Source organism: Diadema antillarum, unplaced genomic scaffold (assembly GCF_040938485.1).
Source record: "Diadema antillarum isolate AM-2024a unplaced genomic scaffold, OU_Dant_1.0 seq00000369_RagTag, whole genome shotgun sequence".
In the NCBI taxonomy this organism is placed as follows: Eukaryota; Metazoa; Echinodermata; class Echinoidea; order Diadematoida; family Diadematidae; genus Diadema; species Diadema antillarum.
The window spans coordinates 581,485-607,936 of record NW_027271370.1 but is presented as its reverse complement, the minus strand read 5'-3'; the positions used below and the strand labels follow the sequence as shown (position 1 = coordinate 607,936).

At 39.3% G+C, this 26,452-nt stretch overlaps 1 protein-coding gene across 2 annotated transcripts in view; it reads left to right on the top strand.

Annotated features, from left to right (window-relative positions):
• The window catches only part of LOC139731414 (transducin-like enhancer protein 4), a 96,171-nt gene that overhangs the window by 52,828 nt on the left and 16,891 nt on the right, over window positions 1-26,452 (top strand). Inside the window, exons 10-14 of one of the 2 annotated variants that reach the window (XM_071642303.1) lie at window positions 17,061-17,180; window positions 19,194-19,247; window positions 19,574-19,717; window positions 21,878-22,007; window positions 26,041-26,138. In XM_071642303.1, coding sequence (XP_071498404.1) covers window positions 17,061-17,180; window positions 19,194-19,247; window positions 19,574-19,717; window positions 21,878-22,007; window positions 26,041-26,138 — 546 coding nt within the window. Of the gene's footprint in view, window positions 1-17,060; window positions 17,181-19,193; window positions 19,248-19,573; window positions 19,718-21,877; window positions 22,008-26,019; window positions 26,139-26,452 lie in introns of both variants that reach the window. The other variant, XM_071642301.1, reaches the window with a different exon arrangement.

The following is a 26,452-nucleotide window of genomic DNA, read 5'->3' as shown; positions in this document are numbered from 1 at the left end:
ATCTACAGAAAATTATCAAAAATAGTCGTGTTTGCTACCTATAAAGTCAGTAAGACTACAGACAATAAGAAACAAAAAGCAGATATGCATATATGCTCCTCACTTTTATAAAGTGGAGTAATTTGGTTATATTTAGTCTTCTGTTACTCTACATGTGACAGTACTACATTTCCCTGATTGATACTGAAATGTAAAGTATTTGATTTTTTTTCTGTCTCTCTCTTTGGATGTTTTGTGTCCTATTGGTTAAAGTGTTTCAAATTGAGCTTGCCTTTAATATGCTTCCATCTATATCATATGATAATACCAAGATGATATCTCTGGAAATTCAGTGGTGGACACTGTGCCATGAACTCACAGTATTTGAGTGTGTAGATTTGTAGTGGGCCAGGATTTGCAAAATAGGGATGTTAATGCATTGGTAGGTATTAATTTCACTTTGTAAGGCCTCACTGTCATGAGACAATCCATTCTTCATGCATGTCTTGCCAGAAATTATGATAACACATGCTCTCAGAGACTAATACTGACTGCTACATATAAGTAGTTGAAATTCTCCTGTTATTTTAAAATGTTTGAACACATGTTACATGCTTACATGGATTTGAAATTGAAGGTCTCTTGGAAAGTTAATCTATTGCTTATCTCATGGTCATTCAGCTGGAACTTGAAAGCATAGTAGTCTTGAGCATTACTTGAATAGCTTTGTCAAACATCCTTATTTCCAGTCTTCTTCACACTTTGAAGTGAAACATATCTTTACAACTTTAAATGAATGGAGATACATAAAAGTGTCATCTTTTTTTTAATTGATTTTGTCAAATATCCTTATCTCCACTCTTTTTCACATTTTGAAATGAAGCACATGTCTTCACAACTTCAAAACATTCAAATAACTGTAGATAAAAGATGCCATCTTTTAATTATGGAAGTATACAACATACCTTTGGCATTAGTGTATAACTTACACATCATGGAATGTTTATGACATATTTTGTGGGATGATAAGATTATGTGACCGTGCATCACAAAACCAACAATAAGTCTTACACACTGATTTTGTGTTAGGACTGAAAATAGGTGATATGGGCCAACCCAGCCAATCTCAAGTTTTTCATATTTTCTGAAAGAGCAAGTCTTCTTCTATATTATACTAAAGTTTAGGATCATAAAACAAAAAGGAAATTGTGTTTTTAGCAATCTTTTTCTGGAACACTTTTTTGGTAGAATAGTGTGATTAGGTGTTTCTCATAGAGGCCTCTTTTCATTTCTTTAAAAAAAAACTGTCCATACTCTTAACTTTCAACTGCAATAACTTTAGGAAGGATGATGCTACTGCTCTGAAAGTTGGCATTGATCATCTACAGAATGTGTTAATAAAGCATGCAAAGCTTAATCTGTTAATCTCTTCATTGTTGCTGCTCCATCGGTTAACATCCTGTTACTAAGTATTTGTTCCATTCATTGCAGAGCTAGCACTGCTTAATGAAGATTAAGCGCTTGAATAGACGCTATACTTCAGAGCCCCTTTACTCAGTTCACATTTTCCAGAGTGTGTGCTTCATTCCAATATTAGGATAGGTTAGGAGAGTCCATTTATATCGAGTTATACATCATTTTTAAGCTTACAGTTTGCTCTTTTAGAATCTTCCCTTAACTCAAAATCCATGTCGAGCGACTTTTGTTGGTGTTGCTTTGCAGGGTCACAATGGTAGGTGTTCATGTCAATCACAGAATGATGTCTTTTCTATGCAGATTCATATTGCCTGTACGATTGAACATGCATTTCTGTTTGTTTCCTGACATTGTTCTAAGGAATGTCTGCCTTTGTTGTATTTTTCAGGCTCTCCCAGGAGCAAAAGTGAGGCTGAGGCAGCAGGGTTGTGAGTACAAATTCAGATTTACATGTAACATCAAGGGTTCTGGTGAGTCTCGACGAAAACTACTCCAAATTGCCTGCACATGTCCTGATTTATTCCTACTTTTTTTCTCAAATGTCCTACTTTTTCCCTCTCATGTCCTACTTTTTCCTACTTTCTTAGAGATTCTGTTCCTACTTTATTCCTACTTTTTTACATTATCCCGCTTGAAAGCCTGTGATTGGGATCTGATTCTCAAACTCTGCCGAGGCATGCTGTTTGCAATGTTTACCTGCCTGGACATGAGGACATGAACAGAGAGTAGCCAGTAAAGCTTGTGGGAGAATTGATTATATTGGGAAAACATTCCAAATTGTCTCTGCTCAATGCTATATTGCTAGGCCAGGGATGCATTTCTTTAGAGGGATGTCGGATCTATATCAGCTTTACATGTATGGGTCCTTCATATAGAACCAATGGTTTGTCATTACAGGTGCATTCTTGTTCTGTGGCTCAATGATCTTGTATTGAGTGACGAGCATTGCTTGTATGGAATGTGTTTGTGTGTATGTCAGTAGGGGATGGATTTGTCTGTCGCGACAAATGCTACTTTCTGCCCTGAGGAAACAAAGCTTTTGAAGACCAGAAGTATATGAAAGTGTGATTTTATGCCATGTCATACTTGATTTTAATGGATTGTGGAAAATCAGGCGAACGTAATGGTAGACTTTATATCAAATTCATAGTTGCAATGAGAAAGTTATCGAGTCATGGAGTTTCACATCTTGGCACCTCATAGTGCTTATACTATAGCAGTAGCTGGGATGATGATGTTTATGAACTCACAACTCTTCCATTTGTTGTTGAACAAAGGTCCCATACAAGTCATGTTATACATCTGTGATAAATGTAACAGTATAGCTGCTGTTTTTTAGTTTTACCCATGAAATGAGTGTATATATTATATATACATCATATTATTATCATATTAAATCAATCAAATCATATATCATTGAATGTGTAATCAGAGACATTTTACCATGAGCCCATGCACAGAGCTTGCTGGATAATGCTTGTAGCTCCTTTTGATATGCCTATTGTGTGACATTGCTTCGTGTCCAGCTTGTGGTAGACTAATCCCAACTGAGTGAAGAGGGGAAACCTCCTGCCAGGTCAGCAGGCGTGTCAGTTGACACATCAGATGTGGATTAGACACAGAATGAAACATAATGAGGGATTAGAATCACAATGAAACTTTGTAATGGCACCAGAAAGACATGTCTGTCTGGCTGCAGCATTAGCAGCTTGATCATTTAGCCAACACAAAGTCCTCACAAATCTGAACTGTGATTAATTGCTGCCAGGAGTGGGCCAACAGCTCTTCCACATACCAACGCTACTATCCACATCCAGTGGCTTGAGAGCTTGTTTTTATGTACTCATGACCATGTCATGTATCTGTTTTCACAACTTCAATTGTTTTCTAATTATCTTACTGATTAATTTTATGCTTCTAACCTTCTTCATTAAAGGAATAAAACTTTCTCTAATACCAATTGTGTAACATCACTGTATTGGAAGTAGTGTGAATGTGATTTCTTCATAAACAGATTCAAAAATAAAAATGTTTTGGTAGGAAACAGTGAATTAAAGAGGGCGCCCTACCATGTATTGATGGATGGGTAATACCATTATAGCAACAGCAGATACCTTGGGGGTCACTCATTTCACAGTGAAGTGATGCATATGGTTTTGGGGTTGGGTTCCCCTCCCCCCCCCCCCTTTTTTTTGTGCTTCTTATGTGTCTCTTTTTTCCCAACCCGGTACTGGTACCTCATTGATATTGATAAACAGGGGAGATGGGCTGCCTAGCTTGGAAGCTGAATATGAGATGCCAACTCGAGGCATAAGTGTGTGTTTTGCCAGCACAGGCTTCTCGACTCACTGTCGTCAATTTGCCTGTTGCCAGTGGCGATTCGCTCTCGTAAGCATCCTCTCTATTTGATAGCCAAATTCAGCTCGATTTTTTTCCCCTCCAACCGTATCCTGTTTCTCTCCCCTTTCATCCCTTCTCTGTCCAGCTACATATTCCATCCTTATTAACATGCAAATAAAACAAAGTGTTTGATAGTCTATCACATTTGTAGCAGGAGGCATGATGGGTCATTAGAACACATCCATTACCACATGTACCAATGTGTTGATCCAATTTTAAATTGCTGTATTTCATCAGGACTATTACTTTGTACATTCATTATGTAATGTGGGGATTAGATTTGTCCATTATTTATGCAGGGATATCACAAGTAGTGACATTATGTTGAATTATATTTAGTGTTGTAAGCAATATTTTTGAGATCCTTTGTATCAGGGGAAAGTCAAAGCCAAAGAAGCAAGCACATTTCAATCCCATGTGTATTAATCAGCACTTCTTGGTATTGAAGGAGAGCATAAACAAGATAAACATGTGAGTACAATGTAGGTTCTTCATTATATAGGCCTAGCTGGTATGCTTGGCATCTTGTGCCATTGTTACTCGGGATTTACTTGCCATTACCTTGTGTGCATTCTTTGCCAAGACAAGACAAGAGAAGGTTGGGAGAATGAGAGAGTTCACTATAAGTTACTGATACATGCCTGTATGGGAGGCTGCTACTAGTGAACTTCACGAGCGATGATTCATGAGAGTTTGGGTAGTGTTTGGGAGGAGGAGGAAAGAGGGGGACACAAAATCATGAGATCCTCATAAAGCATGAGATCCCATGTTTAGTCAGTGAGAGAATCCTATCTAAAGCTGGCTGTCGTAGTGATGAGGGAGGTCCCACCAAACGCTGGGTCTCCTCCCTCTTGCTGTCTCACATACTGTGATTGTAGCTTTGCCAAGTGTCAGACTGAAGGGTACCCGCTATCTACAGTCGAGGACAGCTGCCATAATATGAATCCTAATCATTGAGGCTTTATCATAGATACATATCTCCTAGACTCTCCTGCCAAAAAAAAGAAAAAAGAAAAAAAAATCAGAGGTCAACCCCATTAACACTACATAGAGGACTATTCATTTGATCATTTCTTTATCTTTTTCTTGCATTAGGTAACTAGTATATCATTTCTTTTTTCTTATGTGTGTGGTTGTGATCATGTGTCACCTTCAAGCCACATATATCTTGCTTATGAGTGATATAACACTGGGACTGATGGAAGGGAAGGTAATGCTTGAGGAAGCTCTTCTAGTGTAAGCCTGGGAAAAACCACAAACCAATCACTGAGACACGTCACTGTGCTCCAAGGGGGGGGGGGGGGGGGGGGGGGTGGTATGTCACTTAGTTTTAATATATTTCAGCAGTGAGTAGAGTTTAGGGAGTTTACTCTCTTTTCCCCCTCTTTTCATTTCCCTTAGTGGTTTGTTTTCTATGAGCAGCCCAGACTGAGATAGTTTCTTCATCCCTGCAGAAATGCTAACGGGAAAGGTTACACCCTTTCCTGACGTCATCTAGGAAATAATGACATGATTAATGAGTGGAAAATCCTATCGCGCCTGTGAGTAAGTGAGAGAAATTCAGTGAGTAGCTTAGAGTAGAGACTTGTATGAGGTTTGTTTCTTATTTTGAAAACCGCTGGAGAGGAAGTTGGCAATTTAACTAAAACTGCTTTAATTGTTTTCTTACATGTATGCACCCTTTCCAACCAGAATATTGAGTGCAGTTTCTTGTGGGGATTTTTTTTTTTGGTTATGCAGTCCTGCCCAAAGTCCTACAATATGTGTGTTTTCAGTATATACATATTCTGTTCCTAGCTCCTTGTTATTCTCTTTATTAAAAAGAGTATGACAAAGGTGAAAGTGTGAATTTCAATTTCTGTACATGAGCTGAAGCCGATGAGGGACAATTACATCGACTTTACTCTTGAATTTTCTTTGAGCCAGAAATGTGGTTACATATGAAATACAAGAGAGAAAGCAAGGGAGGGAGGTAGTACATGTAAGACATAAGAGGGAAGAGATGGAAGAGGAAGTACATGAGAGGGATGAATATAAATGTAGGCCTATTTATCAGCATGGAGGGCAGAGAGAGACAGAGAGAACAGGCAACACAAAGAGCATCATGTGCTTACATAAGTATACTAGCAACAGGTGGACATACCTTCATTATTATCTTTGAATCATTTGTTTTTGATCCATTTTTTGTAAGAGGTACATGTAAGTTACATCAGGGTCCTCTCTGCTTGCTCGTGCCATAAACCTGCCATAGAAGCATTCATACATTATTTAGTCATTATACATATAATAACAGGTTTTCGTTATTGACTGTAATGGTATGCTATATGCTTAAAAAGATACCACATTCTGTTATCATCATGCATATTATACAGAGTTTACTCCATAAACAAGAACATTAAAAAAAGCAGTACAATGTACATTGCACCTCCTCAAAGCACACTTTGCATAGCTGCACAGGATGCTCTTATAAATTGTTCATTCAGCTTTGTTTGCATATTGCAATATCTGTTCTTATGGTGTAGTAAAGAAAAAATAGTAAAGTTCATGTTCCTGTGGAGAAAGAGAGAGCTATGATTTCTGAATTAGAAAAAAATGTACATTGTTTGTGTGAGCAATGGGTAATTCTCTGTCTGAGACCTGAGAATGGGTGTTTCTGTTGACTCTGCTCCAGTCAAACAAAGCTAGGTAGGCTGCTGTGTCCCAGTGTTGAGCATGTATGTGTGTCTCTGTGTGTGCGTGTGTGCGCCTGTGCGCCTGTGTGTGCATGTGTGGTGGTGTACATACACCACTATCACACCAGGCGGATTCTGTTTGTATTTTCTTTCCCACCATTTTCCTCTTCTCCCCACCTCACTGTGGGTGCAGGGCCCTCTCTCAGCACACACAGGCCATGTTTAACCACATATTGACTGAACAAATACAACAGTTGATGGGGAAGCTTTTGCTCTAAAAACCAGAGATACAGACTGTAGTTTGCTATGGCAGCAGAGAAAGGATGAGCGACATTTTTATATTGAGCCTACTGAGGTGATGGCAAATATGGTACGCAGGGTCAAATTTTATATTTACATATAAGTATGATGGGGTTTATTTCTGTGACATCATCATGCACCGTTAAGCATGCCACAGTAATTTCCAGTGTTTTAAAAGTTAATATAGCAAGATGGTGTTTGCTCTGGCCCAAACCTGAAATGTGTTATCAAATACAAGTGTAATACTGTGGTATCAAACATAGATCTTTTATGTCAAAGAGTTCAAACTGAGTTGGTGGCTGATAGCTCTTTGTCTTGTGTTTCTACATGTACATGTACATGTACAATCCATCATCAATAGTTCTTTACACTATGATGATTAATTTAAACTTTTTTAAAATCTTTTGAATGCCGTGTGTGTTTTTGTGTTTGTTTGGTTTTTCAAATGGGAAGTGGGGGGGGGGGGGGGGAAGTGATAGGCCTACATACTGAAAGCAAACTGGCATTTTAGGAATGCTCACCAGATGTGCAGGTATATTCCACTGCATTTGTTAATCAGGTTCTTAAGAGAAAGTTAGCAACACATTAATTCATGCATCATTGTCCTTTCTTTTCATCCTTCTCTTGTCATATATTTTTTATATACAGCAAATTACACATTTAGATTAAAATATAGTGAATTCACCAAGATACTATATGTGCACATATAGATTTAAGCAATATAGGTAAAACATGTTTGAGCTCCCATAACTTCTGTGAAATATTAATCTAGCATGGGCATTATCATGTTGTGGATGTTTGTTTATTTGTTTGTTTGGTTGGTTGGTTGTGTATTTTTGAGGGAGTGGGGAGGAGGTTTCTATCTTACTTCTAAAGGAGAGATGGAAGCCTAATAGTTCTCAGTTTATTTTTTGGGTAGAGACATAGCAGGAGAGTTGTGCCAGTGTCTCATGCTCTCAGCCTGCAGCCATCCTAGCTCCATCCAGTCAACCACAATTACCACAGAGGCCACCACACAGTACATGACTCTATCCAAGCCAAAAGGCCACCACATGCCCAGCCTATTCTCTGCTCGAATCATCAAAGGATAGGCCAAATCATGTGAAACCTTTAGTTTTTTTCCTACAAGAAGCATTAGTTTCTTATTCAAATAATTTCATTCACCAGTTTAGAATTTCAAATTATGTGGATAGCCAGACATGGTATTTACCGAACACCATGGTAATTCCAAAAGCATAGGCCTACATCTCTGCGTAATTGTGAAATTCTATATGCATGGGACTTGGCAGATGTACCTCACTAAGCTTTGTATAGTCCAGAATTGCCAAAATGTGACACAAAAATGTAGAAATGCTCAGTAATTCACATTTTACCTCAGACTGTAGATTGTTTGAAATGTTCATGTTTGGTCTTTTACCCTACAATTCTGAATTTGATCCATATTTGCTGTTATTGTCTTTTTCGTCCTCTTGGTATAAAGGTGTATGGTGAATTGTTGGTATGAATGGTGAATCTGATATGTGAATCCTGTGTTACCTGCATGAAAGAAGTCAATTATTCCATTACAAATATCGTGTTTGGAATTATAATGCACTTTTGCACTGCGTGAAAAGATGACGTCTTTGTGGAGGGGCTAACTTGAAGTATATCTTTAAAAAATCTGAGAGAATAATTCCCATATAATTTTGCAAAATTCATAATTTTCAGGACTTTGTGGATAACTACTGCTACACATTATGCTAAAATCCTCTTGAGAATGGAATTCAGAGCATTGAAAAATTAGTGTCAGGTAATACAATACAATCTCCTACATATCAGCAACTCACACAATTGCTTAATATTGAACTGTGCTTTCAGTCTAGTGTCTAGCATTTTAATAAATCTATTCAAATGAGTTTGTGTGAAATTTCACAATGACATGCAGGTGATCTGTACCTTTAAATATTTTTGAAGGTTTTGTCTTGTCTAAAATATAAAGGTGTTTACACATTAGTGTGATGTGACTTTAATTCATTCGAAACATCCGGATTGGCTGGCACTTGTAAATGTCGTCAGAAGGCTTTACTTCTCCAAGGAGCTTATCAAACAAAATAGACCACATATCGACCTACTTCAGTCTGATTTGTGGAGACTACTGTTGTGACAAATGTTTCTGGTAATGGTACTATCATGCAGAATGATATTTGCAGTTTGTTTCTTGAATAGATGTTTCATCATTTAGCCATCTTTCAGTTTCTATGTTTTCTCCTGAACCTTTGCACAGACTTTGTCTAGTGTGAGCTGATAGGCAGGGTGTCACTCTCATGAATTAACATTATGGTACTATACTTCTCAGTCAGGCAACAATAAGAGCCATAGATTGAATGCTGCTAGTCCAAAAGATAGTTAAGATTTCATGTCTATAGTGGAAGGTTCTATGACAGTTGCTCCTGCAACAATCGTTCCCATGCAATATCTACACGCTTGGCCAAACATTACTTCTACCCACAAACATAACCCTAACCCTAATCCTAATCCTGGCATCAAATTAAACCTAAAACCCTATCACAACCCTAACCCTAAGTCCTAGGAGAAAATAAAACAGGAGCAATTGTCGCAGGAGCAAATGCCATGTCACCATAGTCAAATAGTATCACAAATCATTTTAATTTTTTTTTTTTTTAAGAAGAAAGGGTTGAGGGGATATGTTCATGATCAAGCATAACATTTGCTGCTGCAAGAATGAAGGGATTCCACCAGATGAGGATGTATGATATGTATGCTGCTGAAGCAGAGGATAAAGCAGTCATCACTGTCACATGAGGAAATACAATCAGCTGCAGAAAACTACAAAATTGCATTCATTAACATTTTTTAAGTAGTGTGGCTGCTTTTGGCTCCAAGAGGGACTCATGTGAGCCTGGTCAATTCTAGAGAAAGAATGGAAAAAGACAGATTTAAAATGCAGTACATTTACACACACATGTAATGTAAATATTGGAGTTCCTCGTTTTATTGTCATAACATCCACATCTTCCAGTGTATGAAATCAGAGTTTTATGCAAGCTGATCACAAGGAAGCTTAATTTGGAATTAGACAAGGGATGGATGATAAAGGATATGTAATACATTTTAGTGTTAATAGGATTGCCCTATATGGGTTGTACTAAGCATACACTATTACCCTTTTACAGTCATGTGAATTCAGTTTACTCTTGTTCTGACGATAATAACTGAACATTGAGGTAATCAGGAGTAATTAGAGGATTGTGTGAGTGTGTGTGTGTGTGTGTGTGTGTGTGTTGTAATCAAATGACAAAAATTGTCGTGCATTGAAGCTGTTCACATGGGCGTCACCAGGGGGGGTGCGTTGGGTGCGAACGCACCCCCCTTCAGATCAAAAAAAAAAAAAAAAAAATCAGTCTGCGAGCGACCTCAACGGCGGACGCTAAATAATTACTCTTTTCTAATTTTGTTTATATTTTGCACCAGGGACACACACACACACACACACACACACACACACACACACACAAAATCAATTCGCACCCCTGTTTCTGGCAGCACTGATTTTGTACATATCTATTACTATCCTACAGTGTTTACTATTTATCGACCGTACTGTAAATCCGTACGATACGGAGCACTTATACACGTTTGCCCCATCCCACATAATCATAATATCCGCGATGAAAAGATTTTCTTGCTTTTTTTTTAGAATTCAAGAAATCTGTCCATTTATTTCACCCAAAAGCAGTGGCGTAACTACGGAGCGGGAGGGGGGGGGGGGGGGGGGTTGGGGGGAGGGGGGTGAGCCCCCCTCCCAGTCCGCTGGTTAAAAAAAAAAAAGACTTACCGAAATAGTATTCTTCAAGTGTTAGTAAACTGCTTTTGAATGAAAGGGTGATCAAGAAATAAGATATTTTTCTATGATTTCTTTTAACCATAATTAGATAGGTATATAGTGTGAAACATTGTTCAAAAAGCCCGGACCCGACAAAAGATTGTGATTCAGCGTGATTCCTGGTTGGCATTCTGCATATAAGCAGGATGTGCGCAGTGTACTCAGTACATCCGAACGAAGAGTCGCTACAATGTTGCGCAATGTGATGTAGAATGTACACTTTTGTACCTTACGCTTCGTTATATCAAAGCTAGATCATTGATTTTGCAGTGTTGCTTTACATACTAGTCTATGTAAAAATGTCTTGCATTGCCAATAAAAAGACTTGACCTGGGCTAATTCCTAACTTTTCCATGTACATTACAAGACACACACACAAACAAACACGCACAATTAGTTTAGGGGATGCTCTAAAGTGCAGATTTTGGACATCCTTTCCCCGCTTGGTCACTTCGACGCCACCTCGCTGGTCATACCTCCCCCAGTCATGAACATAAACCCACACCCTTGACTACCAGTGGCGGATCCAGGGAGATGGGCGCACCGGGCGCACCGGGCGTCCCCCCCCCCCCCCCCCCCCCTCCCCCTTTAATTTCCAAAGCGAAATATATATATATATAGCTTCAAACGGCAGTTTTTAGATAGTTACTTTATGTCAAAATTTTCAAGCTCGCTGGCTCCTCTCGCTCGCATTTAGTCGTAATGTCATTCTCCTGAAGTTGCTGCCAGTAATTGCCGGCAGTTGCGCCTGGTGCGCCTCCCCCCCCCCTTAATTTCCAAAGCAAAAAAAAAATAAATAAATAAAAAAAATAGCTACAAACGGCAATTTGAGGACTGTAAAATGTCAAAATTTTCAAGCTCGCTCGCTCCGTTCGCTCGCATTTAATCTTTATGCCATTCTTCTGATGTTGCTGCCAGTAATTGCCTGCAGTTGCGCCCGGTGCGCCCCCTTAATTTCCAAAGCGAAAAAATATGGCTAAGAACGGCAGTTTTTGGACTGTAAAATGTAAAATTTTCAAGCTCGCTCTCTTCGCTCGCTCGCATTTAATCGTTATGCAATTCACCTGATGTTGCTGCCAATAATTGCCTGCAGTTGCGCCCGGTGCGCCCCCTTAATTTCCAAAGCGAAAAAATATGGCTAAGAACGGCAGTTTTTGGACTGTAAAATGTAAAATTTTCAAGCTCGCTCTCTTCGCTCGCTCGCATTTAATCGTTATGCAATTCACCTGATGTTGCTGCCAATAATTGCCTGCAGTTGCGCCCGGTGCGCGCCCCTTAATTTCCAAAGCGAAAAAATACGGCTAAGAACGGCAGTTTTTGGACTGTAAAATGTAAAATTTTCAAGCTCGCTCTCTTCGCTCGCTCGCATTAATCGTTATGCAATTCACCTGATGTTGCTGCCAGTAATTGCCAGCAGTTCCGCCCGGTGCCCCTCCCCCCTTAATTTCCAAAGCGAAAAACATATGGCTAAGAAAAGAACGGCAGTTTTTGGACTGTAAAATGTGATATTTTCAAGTTCGCTCGTTCCGCTCGCTCGAATGTAATCATTATGCTCTCCTGATATTGCTGTCAGTATTTGCCAGCAGTTGCGCCCGATGAGCCCCCTTAAATTCTAAAGCAAAGAAATATAGCTACAAACGGCAGTTTGTTTGTTTTTTACTGTAAAATGTCAAAATTTTCAAGCTCGCTCGCTCGCTCGCTCGCATTTAATTGTTATACGCAATTCTCCTGATGTTCCTGCCAGTAATTGCCGGCGGTTGCGCCCGGTGCGCCCCCCCCCCCCCCCACCTCCTTTATTTCCCAATTGCAAAGCGAAAAAGTATGGCTCCAAATTGCAATTTTGGGACTGTACAATGTCACAATTTTCAAGCTCGCTCTCTTCGCTCGCTCGCATTTAATTGTTATTCCATTCACCTGATGTTGCTGCCAGTAATTGCCAGCAGTAAGATGCGCCCGGTGCGCCCCCCTTAATTTCCAAAGCAAAAAAATACGGCTACAAAAGGCAGCTTTGGGACTGTAAAATGTCAAAATTTTCAAGCTCGCTCGCTCGCTCGCTCGCATTTAATTGTTATGCAATTCTCCTGATGTTGCTGCCAGTAATTACCGGCAGTTGCACCCGTTGTGCCCCACCCCTCCTTTATTTCCAAAGCGAAAATATATGGCTACAAACGGCAGTTTGTGGACTGTAAAATGTCAAAATTTCCAAGCTCGCTCTCTTTGCTCGCTCGCATTTGATTATTATGCCATTCACCTGATGTTGCTGCCAGTAATTGCCAGCAGTTGCGCCCGGTGCGCCCCCCTTAATTTACAAAGCAAAAAAATATGGCTACAAACGGCAGTTTTTGGACTGTAAAATGTCGAAATTTTCAAGCTCGCTCGTTCGCTCGCTCGCATTTAATTGTTATGCAATTCTCCTGATGTTGCTGCCAGTAATTACCGGCAGTTGCGCCCGTTGCGCCCCACCCCTCCTTTATTTCCAAAGCGAAAAAATATGGCTACAAACGGCAGTTTTTGGACTGTAAAATGTCAAAATTTCCAAGCTCGCTCTCTTTGCTCGCTCGCATTTAATTATTATGCCATTCACCTGATGTTGCTGCCAGTAATTTCCAGTAGTTGCGCCCGATGCGCCCCCCTTAATCTAAAAAGCAAAAAAAAAAAAAATGATGTGAGTAGTGACAGCAGGTATGATGTGCAAGCTAACAGTGCCCAATTACAGGCTATCTCTTATGACATGAGGCACGTGAACAAAGGCACTTTGCGTGCTGGCTGGCGTTGAGCGTAGTACGCAGAGGTGCTTATTGGCTTGCTGAGGGTAGGGGCGTGAAATGACTGTCTGCTAACCCAGAGGTCCGCAGTAGCTATTGCTGATGAACAGACAGATCTCTCCCCTTACTCTCACCTTTTTTCTTCTTTTTTTTTTTTTTCTCTCTCTCTGTGGGCTGTAGTGTAGCCTACTCATAACAGATGCTGGCTGTGTCCTGATCATTATAATAATCATTCAGGTTATTTTCCTTCTAGTAGCAGGTGATTTATAGTCTGACAATAATAATTACCGTAAAGTTCCGTGTATAAGACGCACCCGTGTATAAGACGCACCCCTAATTTCGAACCTAAAATTAAAAAAAAAACAAAAACACGAAAGTGTCCACGCAAATATTGCGTGTGTCATACATATAATTTCTGCTCAAAATTTCTCTAGAATGCAGCATGTATTTGCTCTATTTTTCGTTTCCTTTTATATTTTCTTTTAACGGCATTCATCGGATATCAACAAAATATGGACGACGCAAAATGCGAGACTTGTCTCGGTACTCACTTGCTATTGTTTCGCCTTTTAATCATGGTACATATGTCATGCATATCGTACTCATAAGTGTACAGTACGATCTTTGCTGTTATACATACAAATGTAGCAGAGGGTGTCTCGCATATTGACGCATGTCAGACTGGAAGGTTCATTACGAAAAATAAGAAAAACATCAGCAAGTGTAGCAGAGGGATCATACGGCAAGACGTACGGTGCGTACGGTAATTACACTCATGCACTGTTACCAGTAACATGTGTGTCTCTTGTACCATGCTTGTATGCACAGTGCTAGCCTTTTGCAAAAGGCAGCTCGCTATAATTTCAGCACACGCACACAGAGAGCAATGGACTTGCACACACAGCGCGCAACGGGCAAGCGCGCTTCGATCCGATCGCTGTGTGCACGGGAGTCCATTGCAAAAGCCTCTCTGCAGCTGCTGCCTTTGCCAAAGGCTTGCTAGCTAGCTAGCTAGCTACAGTCAGTGTAGATGCTATCCTAGCTGGCCTTGCACTCGTGAAATGAAGAGCAAACGAATGACATGGATATGCATGCATGCTTCACACATCGTTCATATTTACGGTGACATAGTGTCGATCCTACTCCGTATTTTACAGCTTTTGTCTATGGCCATATTGATACTAGTACACCCTGTACATTGATAAGTTTTACAGTATCGGTAATTTAGTAATGATACCTGTACATCACGTATTCCAGCTACTAGGTTGGCTGTTGGTAGCTTGGTAGACTGACATCGGTAGCATACAGCAGTGCTGTTACAGCTGTTGTCTATGGCCAGATTGATACATCGTTACTGCACAAGGCCGATGTAAAGTTTATCTCGTATTTGCAGCTTTTGTGTGTGTCCAGATTGAAAGATCGCTCTTTTATCTGTAATTTTTAGTGATTGCTTACCTTCCAAACGTCGATGGGCATACATGGCCCCAAGTTGGCCTTATAAAATTGGGTGTACATGACGGATTTTTTTCCGTGATTCGACTGTACCCGTGTATACGACGCACCCCTGATTTTCAACGTTTTCCGACGAAAAAATAGTGCGTCTTATACACGGAACTTTACGGTAGTGTTCGGCACTGTGTTGTACTGCAGAAGAAGGCCCAGAATGTGAAAGCAGTGTTTTGATTGTTAGATCATGTCTCCCATAACACACACTAGTAAAGAAAGATATGAACAGGGATGAAAATTATTCCTTCTATGCTACCTTTGAAAGGGATACATTGTGTTCTCACAGTTAACACCAACCCTTGGTCAGAATACTTAGCAGCAGTCTTACATCTGTATTTGATTTGTGTACATAATATATGCCTGCGTACATAGTTCATAAATCTCTAGTACTTGTAGTAGATTACTGTAAAGCAAGAAATATTAGCGACATGAAGTTTTCATGAATTGGCGCCAATGGCCTTTTTTGCAGTGCTCATTAAATTTTCGCGAACTGCCAGTGACAAAGTGACATCTAGTGCATAATAGTGTAGATGAGAGCATTAGCATGCATTTCAATTTTGTGAATCTTGGTTCTTGCAAAATTTGCCAAATTAAAATGCACGCAAACAATTCTGGCTTTACAGTATATAGTTCTGCAACATGAAGTAAAGTGAAATTGTACAGGTATTTTTGCAAATACAGTTGTACATGCTTGTAAAGGATGATCATGAAGGACTATCAGAATTTTTTTCCTATCATTTGATAATGTAACTTCATTATTCTATACATTTAATTTAATTCTTTCATTCATTTTGTTGTTGACTAAGTTGCTGTTGACCAAGAGCATCTATTTGTATTAGCACTCTGACCTCATACCCTGGCCGTATTTGTGGCCAGTGTTTGTGCTTCAGCTGAAAGCCCTGGCTAGTTGACATAGCACCATTCTTGGTGTCTCCATGCTGGGAGTGGTTATGATGTTTACCTAGCAAACAGACTAAACCTATGTCAGACTGTCCCTCTTCCCCCTCCCCACCATACCCTCCATCCACACGTCTCTCCACCATCTACTTCCTCACAGCAATGAGGCTCAATAGCTCTAATATGAAATTCCCAACCTTCGTTAGGGAGTAAAAGGTGATTCTGAGTGATATGCTGTCTTCATTCTAGAGCATCCATGGCTATTATGCTTATATAGTCTTCATCCATGTATGCACACTCTGAGCAATGCACATTTTTTTTTTGTGTGTGTGTGTTAATGTTCTTCTGTTTGATGGGTCTGTGCATGAAACGTGAGTGTGTGTGTGTGTGTGTGTGTGTGTGTGTGTGTGTGTGTGTGTGTGTGTGTGTGTGTGTGTGTGATGTCATGTGATGAGGAGATTAAGAAAATACAGGAGTGCCAAATTATCAGCCCTTTACTAAGCTCAGTCAGATGGAACAAACTATGAAACAACATACATGGCTTGTGTCGTTGTGATGCCTTAGATATTTATTGTTTTACGTTGACCATTTTGAAACATAATCCATTACTTACAAATAGGAAGAGATGGTTTTGCACCCCCCCCCCCAGCTCTTCTGTCTATCTGGACTGATCTTATTACTGTTGTATATCCGTAACATCTTGGCAGTTGTCATATTTCTTTCTTCAAACTTTCATGGTGTGGGCAGATGTGTAGTGGGTAAAGCAGTTAAATTTTTGGTGGGTCTTTGAACTTAATGTAACTAAAGCAGTTCATGTTTTGTTGTTGTTGTTGTTTACAGTGGCTGTATGTAGCTCCCTGAACTTTGAAATGTGTGTAAGGTACATGTGGGACCCTGAAGAGATGACTTACATAAATTCTGAAGTTCAAACATCATGGTGAAGCTATGGACAGAATTTGTCATAATCAAGTGCCAGAACTTTGTAAAAGCAATTAAAATAAAAGAAACTGTTTTCCAATCATAGTAAAGAAAAATGATAAAAATTAAGGGATAACTTCACACTGTAACCTTAAGGATCATATTGCTTGCCTAAATATCAGTAAGATTCCAGTTGTCTTTGTATCTAACCAATGGAAAACATGTGAGAACTAACCCACATTTCTTTCATTTGTCTCACCACAGAATTCCATCTCCCCAATGGAGCGCAATTCAGATAAGTATACCCGTAACTCAGACCATGGCGAGAGCAGCGGTAGTGGAAAAAATATGGTGAAGAGAAAACGGGAGGAGAAAGATTCAGGGGTGAGTGGGTGTTTTTGTTGTTTATGCAGTGCATTTTACACTTCATTAGAATGCTTCGTTTTGCTGTTAATATAGTGCAAGTCTTTTCCAGACCAACTTGTACTCAAAGATGTAACGAAAAGAAATCTTACCTCAAAGTGGATTATGTCAAACATATAAATGTATACATTCATATAATTATTTTCATTGGGCATTAAGATTTCTTTGTGCAAGGTGGTTTAATATGTGTTCTTTTTTCTCCACTTGAAGTCTGCCATTGATATTTCTAGTTTAATTGCAATACTTGTGCACATACAACAAATTGTGTATTTTGTGTGAAGTTGGATCAGTGAATTTTCTTTCTTTTTTTCGTAGTGGAAATATGCATTTCACTCAGTGTCTCATTAATAATGAGCATGAAAGCAGTAAGTGATTGAAGTGAGAGCTACCTGGTTGGGATATATACATAATAAAGCAAGTACATGCTTTTATGGTATTGCAATGGAGTAACACTGGCATAGCAGGAGAGTATAATGGAGTCAGTAACTAGTATGGCACTACAATGGAACATGTCGCATTCTACAGCTATCTGTTAGAAGTTGTATATACTGTGTTTTGACTGCATCACTCATTAGATTTTGATGCCAGCAGGTGAATCCATTTGATATATGGGACTGGACAACAATGGAGGAGGGTCACATTAGCATAGTGCACAGTAATCTGTATCATCATCACTGTTTGAGGGCTGGCATCAAGGCTATGTAATTGAAATCAGCATAGAATCTCATCACTCCTCTCACACTAAGGCTCACTACACCTTTGTATTTAAGGGATCTTCACTTTTTATCATCTAATTAGAGTTTATTTATTTCTACCAATCCCGAGAGTAGCCTTCAGCAACTCTTCTCATTGGCGGCTACCATGTAGTGAGAAGCTAGAAGATTGAATGAGACAGTGAAGGAGCTTGTTTCCCACCTCCCTGTTTAAAACTGCTGGAACTTGATATAATTATGATGATCGTATGTATAGAGAGGACTATAGCCTGGGGGTACATGAAAGTGATATCTCATATGGTTTAATAATGTCTTTTGAAGAGCTGTGAAGAAAACAGTTTGTTTTAATAGAATATCAAATTCATAGAGACATTTGCAGATTGAAAGTAGCATCCTAGTTACTGTAAAATGCAGCTGCACCTGCTGATGTTCAAGGAATCATAGATCATCACCTTAAGATTTGTACTTTTACGTGAAGTTTGCTTTATCTGGTGCTTCTGTGCTGATAATGCACAATGAATCTTTCAGGTAAGGGACTGCTCAGAAGCTAAGGGGGATTAAGTACAGCCACAGATCAATGTGTGCAGGGTGTAGTTTTATTTGAAATGAAGCCGACAAGGAGGAGCTGCTGAACGTGTGGAAATAAAGACAGGAGGTTCAGAGAGGGATACCTTCTTCAGCAGTACCAACACTAGTAATACAATAGAGTGCTTTACAGATAGACACATCCTTTGAAAGCTGATCAATGCAAGCTCTTTTTAAGTAGAGAGCCTCAAAGGTGTATGAATGTAGCTCTGTGTAAAGAAGTCATACATGTGAATATGTTTGCTAAAAAATGTTGGGGCTTATGTACTTCTTATCAAATCAGTGACAGAGAAGAAAAAGGATACATTTCCTGTTGCCTATATTCAGGGAATTGAAAGCTCCATTTTAAGTGATCATAAACCATAAATGCTTCAATGTAGCTTGAGGAATAGACTTTTGAAGGCATTGTTTCAGCTGATGGGAGATTGTAGTATCAGTTCTTCATATTTGAGCTGGGATACAAAAGGGATGGTTGCCATCATTTGTGCATTCTTTTGTAGAATCATTGGATGTGAATATTTGATTGTGAAATTGTGAAATTTAGATACTTTATATTGTCAGTTATGGTCAAAGCCACAAACACTTGTTGAGTTTCTGTGTTACCTCATTGACGTACATTGATGTCCAATGGTGAATACTTTATGTGATACAACTTCATGTTCTCATTTCCATTCAGGATAGTGATGGGGAGAAGAGTGACGACCAGTTGATTGTGGACGTATCAAATGAGGTAAGATGATTTCCAGCAAAGACCCCTTTCTAGTAATTACTGTATAAAGTTTCTTGAACTGAATGTTAGTCATCCATGAAGACTGGGAAATGCCTTTGCCGTAAGTTTCAGAAGATCAAGTGAAAATAGACATGTATGCATGTTAGCAGAGGATGTTCTAATTGTTTTGATGGATTATGTTTAACAGATCTTATCAAGGCTAAAGGAGTATTGCTTGCTATTGACAAACTTAGCAGGCCAGACTGTAAGGACAAATGATTGTTGGAGTGTTAGCATTCAGTGTTGGTGCTATTCACCCAAGGGCATCTCTCCTTTGTTTTTCTCAGAACCCACCATCCCCAGCACCAAATGGGAATCAAATGTCACCAAGAGACAACAATACTGACAAGCACAGAACGAAGAAGGAGAGGTCCAGCACACCCAATAGCATCGCATCCAGTGCAAGCTCTCCTCCATCCAAGCCAAAAGAGGTAAGGATGCTGTCAAGATGACCCTCCATCTATCTCCCCTTCAACAATCATCTTGCCACCCACCTAAAGGCAGATGCCATGTTAAAATGTGGTAGCTTTTCTATACATTGTACTATGGAGGATTGCGAAGAGGTGTGCTATTGTACCACAGGAGGATTCTCTAAAGTCCATTCTTTCTTGTTCTTCTTTTTTCTTAGATTGGCTAATACACTGAAGGTCAAATGAGGTTGTGTCTACTGTTGTGACATCTCCTTTGATCTGCATTTTAAGAAGGTCTATACTGCTACATAATGCATTTATGAATTTAAGGGTGAATTCAGGACCAGTTACAATTAAGTCTGAAAAGAAAGAGTTACGATCACAGCAAAACCATAATAGTGGATATGTACTAAAGCTGAGTTTGATGTAAATCATAATTTTATAGTGATGTTAGGTTACTTGAGGAATCTACTGTATTTGCTGTCAATTTGGCAAAAGATGTGAATGTGCCAAAATTATGTTGTATGATACACTTTCACCACCATGAAGGAATCAAGTAGGCAGGAGGGCCTTGGAAATATGAAGGTTTCTCTTCAAACATTTCGGTTTGGATGTTTACTAATGAATTAGAATTGGGTTCGGCAAAGGGTACTATGTATATTATTGAATATTTCATCATACCCCACATACTGCTGACATAATGGGTAGTATTCAGTTGAGCTGTGTGACCTGTGTAATCATTTACCCTAATATACATAATATCAAGGAGATATGCACTGTATGAACCTAGTACTATCAAGTAGTGTCAACCCAAAGTTACTGCATTACCTGGAGGTAATTGCTCAGAACAAACAAGATGTTATCACCTCCTTAGACAATATATGACCCTCAATAATATGAATGCCAGTGAAGTGTCTTAATACCAAATTGTGTCTGATAACATGTTTCAGGCGGCGTCATTTGAATACAATAAATTTTTTCACTCTATGTCAAGTGATAAGGCTTTATTTACACAGGCAAACACACACTGTTTGCGCTCCTCAGTTGCCTGTTTACAGAAGTTTACGTATCTTTGGAGTTATAAGGTGAAGAACCCAAACTATTAACAATCAACTGTTTCAAGCCAGCCTTCTGGAGAACTGTAACTCTATTGTACCTGTGTGTAGGGATTTAGCCTGATTGTGTGTGTGTGTGCATGTGTGTACGTGTTTAAAGTTAAAATAAAAAACATGCTGACATCACTGTAGGTGTCTTCTATAATTGGCATTCGTTCTAGCAATCAGTTGATATTTATCACATGTTTACCTTAGGAATACATAAAATATATATGTCACAGAGGCACTTAATCATTCTCATAATCTCAATACTTAGATCCTTTTTGCAGATGGAAAAGGAGATAGAACTCAAACATGCTTTGTGATAAGCAAAGGGAATGGTTTCAAAATTCAAGTAGGTGTCGAGGCTGATGGTAAACACCTGTGATTCACAACCTCTTTAATTCCTCTATCAGACATCTGAATATGTTTGCTTTTTGGTTGGAAAGCAAACACAGTACAACATACTAACAGACGGTCGATTGTGTAAATTCTAGTGATTACTTTGTGTGCAGTGACACGCTATTTTGAACGATTGGATTTGTTTGACCCGTCTCTCTTTGCCACAGTATGATGGAGTAGGTGGGGCCTGTTTACTCAGGGCCTTTTGAGGCAACAAAAGATCACTTATCAGAGAGACAAATGTTTGGGCAGAAGCCGGTAAATAACGAATGAAAAAGGGGAATTAAAAGAACAAAAATGGGTGGATGTCATCGCCCTGTTTTCTTCTCTGAATATCACTTTGGATCTCACATGTAGTCCTGATGTTCTCATTGCCAGATCTTGTCATATTGATACAAGTGTGCATACGATGTGTAAATGTGTATGCAAGGTATCATCAGGACATCGTGTGCGATGAGCAGGGTTACTTTGTTCTGTGTCCGTTAAGGCTTGGATATGGTTGTCCTCTACTTAAAGCTGACGCTCAAAAATAGATGTTCTCTCCCATAAGCTGAACAGACACAAACAAAACAATAAAAATGGCAGTCATTGTAAACAAAAGAACTTGCCATGTCATGATACTGTGCTGGTTGTTGGCATGTACAGCCCATCATTTTCAATGTTTGCTGTTACTATGGTCTTTCAGAATGATAAACCAAGTTCTCCAGCCCCGCCAAAGTCTGAGACTCCCACCAGTAGTGGGGCAGCTACCCCAGGATCCAGCAGCAGTGTGCAGGGTATTAAGCCTCCTGTGGGCAAAGTACCTCCCAGTATAGGTAAGTGGGTGTGTCAATAGTTAGACCCCACCCCTTCAACTCCCTCTGTCACCCTCCTTGACACATGAATGTACGTGCCTGTATGGCGCTCTCATGGAAAAGGGACTTAGGATGAGCTGCTCCTTCATTAGTTTTATGCCTATTACAGTTATGATATGCTGTGTGTAACACATATCATTTGTGGAACACATGTCATGTTAGTATATGTCGCTAGTACAGTCCCAGAGGGGTTATTCCCCTCCCTAGACTTGCTATTAAAGCAAGATTCACAGAAAATAAAAGTCTTTTTTTTTTCTAATTTCTCGTATTTGTTATATTTGGTGTGATCCAAAAGAAATATCCTGTATCCCTTTCATTGCATACCCTCTCTATTTATAACGAGCCAAAATCATCAGTAGCATGAGTTGGCATTTTTGTATTAACTCTTAACGTGCCATGCTCGCCGAACGGCAACCTCAGTCCTGACGTGCCGTGACCAGCGACAAAGAAGAGCGCGAAAAACATTGATCATTTAAGTTCTTGTGGTACCATAATTTGTTACACCAAGAAACTGACAATGATATGTACTGGTAGCTGACTAGTATAGCCATCGTTTCCACTAAAAATATGAGTATACTTACATTGGAAAATTTTGAGTAAATACGTTATTTTTCGTCTAGATGTATTTTTTTTCGCGCCGGGAAAATCCGCAGCGAGTGCACCCTCTGCGAGATGTGTATAGATCAAAAGTCCCATTGATAAACCACACGTGTGTATGCTATTGAATCTGCGTGTATTGTCTATGCGGTTCCACTTGTATTGTTCTGCTTGGATGCTGTCTGGCGGGAAGCTGCTTTGATTTTGTCCCTCAAAGACGGTAAGCTTTCGTTCGTCGGTGAAGTCTTTCATCCTTTTGTTTTGGTGAACTAATCGTCCCCACGCTAGCATACAAAAGAAGAAAACGCTTTTGTTCTTGTTTATGCACGTGTGCAGTGAACGGAAAGTAGACCTGTAAACTATGCCGCTTGGTACCACACGTGGTTCCTAGTTTGTTTTGGCGTGATCATCTTCTCCTAGTTCGAAGCAAAATGAAATTCAAAGTAGAAATCTAGTATTTCGGAATTTCAGACAAAATATAAAACGTAAAAGATGAACATTATTTTGCTTAGTTCAGTTTCAAAATTGTAGGCAGCGTTCACAAAGCGCGAAGAGAGCTGTTGTTTTGAGCGACGACATGCAAATAGTACATCTACTGATCAACCCTGGTTTTGACCCAAAACCAATTTTTTTTTTCTCAAACTTACGAACGTGACAGGAAATAAACCTACCTAGTATTCTCTGTGATTTTGGCACAAACTGGCTGTATTGCTTTTACTCCACGGATATGAAAGTACATTATAGCGCCTGATTCTCTGTATGTGACGATGTGCACGTGAAAAGCAGTCAAACTATGTTGTTTTCCATGTACTAGTATTTGTTTTTGTGCTTGCGTCCACCGTTGCATTTTTTTAGGGTTTCTCTTCAATTGGTCTTCATACTGTACCTCTTTCGGAGTGCCTTCTCTCTTATTATCTTGCTTCTTCTTTTCTCTATACATTTTGAAGAAAAGTAGTTTTCACGCATTGTGCATGTCTCCGTATCCGTATAATTTGTCATTGTGCTGCCGTATTTTGCCGGCTATAAATAGCTTGTAAATAACCTTTTCTATGGGAACAGCAAATGTCTCTACGTACTCTCGAATTAGCGACCAGAATCGTTGCGAACGTCAAAAATGTAATATCTTATTTCTTTTGGCAAAAAACAAAAACAAAAACAAAACAAACAAAACAGGCCCACAGACAGTCGATTGGTGTATCATAGAAATTGTTTACTCAACCATGCAAAATGATAAATAATTATTTATCATTTCATGATGACAAAAATCGAAGCAGTATCGTTCATCGCCAAGCGATGATGCAGACACAATCCCTACAGCACAGAGTCGATAAAGAAGAACAGAATTTGATCAGTAATTCGTCGACAGCTGATATCAAATTCGCAAATGTGTTTTCTTGTTTGATTTTGATTTCAATTGTTTGGAAGCTCGAAACCTAAAATTTGATAGGTTTCCAAACATTCATCGCTCAGTGAGACACAGAATTAAAGTATATTTACGTATTTACATTATTTGTTGAGCTTTGCTTATCGTTTTATTCCTACCTTTTATCATAGAAATGTGTTATTTTCTCCGAGTCGCAGGTGAAGAGGAAAATGTTCAAACTCAAGCAAATCCTTCAAAATTATTATTACGTAGAACTTGAGATGAGAGAGAGAGAGAGAGCATGACCAATGCAAAGTAACGTCAAACTATTTGCTAGCATGCAGATCTTGAAAACTTCAAACTCAGATCCTGCTGTTCAGTCCTTGGAGTAAATCAGTGTTGGAAATCCCAAAAAATAAAAAGAAAGAAATGTCGGATGATGCTGCTTCATGAAAACTGTGTCACAGCGCAATGAAGGTAAATGATAGGTTTGAATTCAAGTCCGGAACTAACATCCATCAGCTATTTTAAACTGATGAAGGAAAAAGGTGATGTTGTGATCGGAAGGACAGTGGCTGGCGATAGGTTGATCAGATCAACATTCTTGATTGGATACGGCGTTAGAAAAATAAAATCCGGAAGGCGTGTGCACTTTTATCAGTCAGATCACGGCAGCATCTTCACTTTCGATCAGGAGTTATGTTCATCCTTCAAGCTGCCCCTAGCAACCGCTAGTGTGTATTGTACTCAATCAGTATTCGGATTATCTCCGCCGTTACCAAGGAATTGCGCGCGCACAAATCCCTCGCTGACAAAGGCCTGCCGATTTCAATAGAGTACGCCCGCTCGCAGTCCGCATAGACAAAAGAAGGATTAGTAGGTGCTTCCTTCTCAAGTGGACAAAGGACACTTTCCAGGGCCCGGGACAATTACTCTACAATAGTTTCAAATACAGGATCTGGGACTAAAGGACTCAGATTTGGGAGTGAATTACTGAGGCAGAAAGAGAAATTGCTATGACAAAATAAACTGCTTGTATCTTTGGAATCATACAATTCTAGAAGACAATTTTGCTGTCATTTGAAAGGTGAGATGCAGCTCTAAAACTTTCTCACAGAGTCAAGGGAGCGTTCTATTGAAGAAACACCACGACTGACTCTGTCTTTTCATACTACACAAAAAATTCTATAATTTTTTGATGATAGTAATCATTTCTGCAATATTTCAAGTTCAAATAGATATTATGGCAAACTGACTACATGGCACGAAAGAACAACCATTTCTTGATATTTGTTGTGTAGAACTCAATTCAAAACAGTCGATAGTTTCAAAGATATGGCAGTTTTAAATTACATTGTCAGTCCAGTTTTGAAACATTCTGGCATTAAGTAAAAACCTCTGGCTCGTTAGGGGTTTTGGGCCTGGCACATTAAGAGTTAATACATATCTCTGTGAATCAAAGGTGTGTACATGTAAATGTTGTACTAATGTACATAATTTGTGAAGTTCAAAAGGCACTGTTTGACATTGTTTCCCAATCTGAAAATCTGAGCTAAATGGCCCTACATGCAGCCAGAGTCTCTGATATTGTGTGTATGTGAAGCTATGAAAACTTAGGGCTAAGGGTAAACGTTCTGTTCTGTAAGAAAGTGAATGTCTGTCTGTGACAGCTCAACATTTCCCAAGAACAAAAGTGTTAGAATAAAATATTTGGTTTTTAACTTATTAATGCAGGTGTTACTTTTTTCATAACTGGTAACAGTGTAATTCTCAAAACTTTTGTATGCTGGAGTATTTTTCTTCCATTAGAATATTACCATACAGCTCAGTCAGCTAAGTAAGATTTTTTTTCTTAAAGTGAGCCAAAACAATGTTGAACAGTGTCTTTAACCATTGGGGCACATCGGTATACTAAAGCTCTTGAACTTTAGTCTACTAACACTCAAGTATGCGAAAGTTCGGCAACCCGCTTTCGTCACACTTGCTGTGATGTATGTGCCCTACACCACACAGGATCCTATCCTTTTCTACCAGGCCAGGGCATGAACCATGAGCTCAACAACCCGTACATGCCTCCAGGGATGCACAATAACATCTCTCCAGGAGCTCTGGGTCCTTACAGACACCCAATAGTGAGTAGAAGGGCACTAGTAAAAAAGAGTCATATGGTAAGAGATAGTTAGCCATCTGCATCATACCTAAGCCATGAACTTAATGGAGTAATCATCAAAAGTTTTTCTTTTATGGTAAGAGATAGTTAGCCATCTGCATCATACCTAAGCCATGAACTTAATGGAGTAATCATCAAAAGTTTTTCTTTAAGTATCAAAATATTTACTGAACTATATCTCAAACTTGCACTTTGATTTGCAATGAGACTGACAATATTGTGTGAATTCACTAAATCCTGTATGGACCAGCATTTCAAGTTGTTGTCGACATGAAG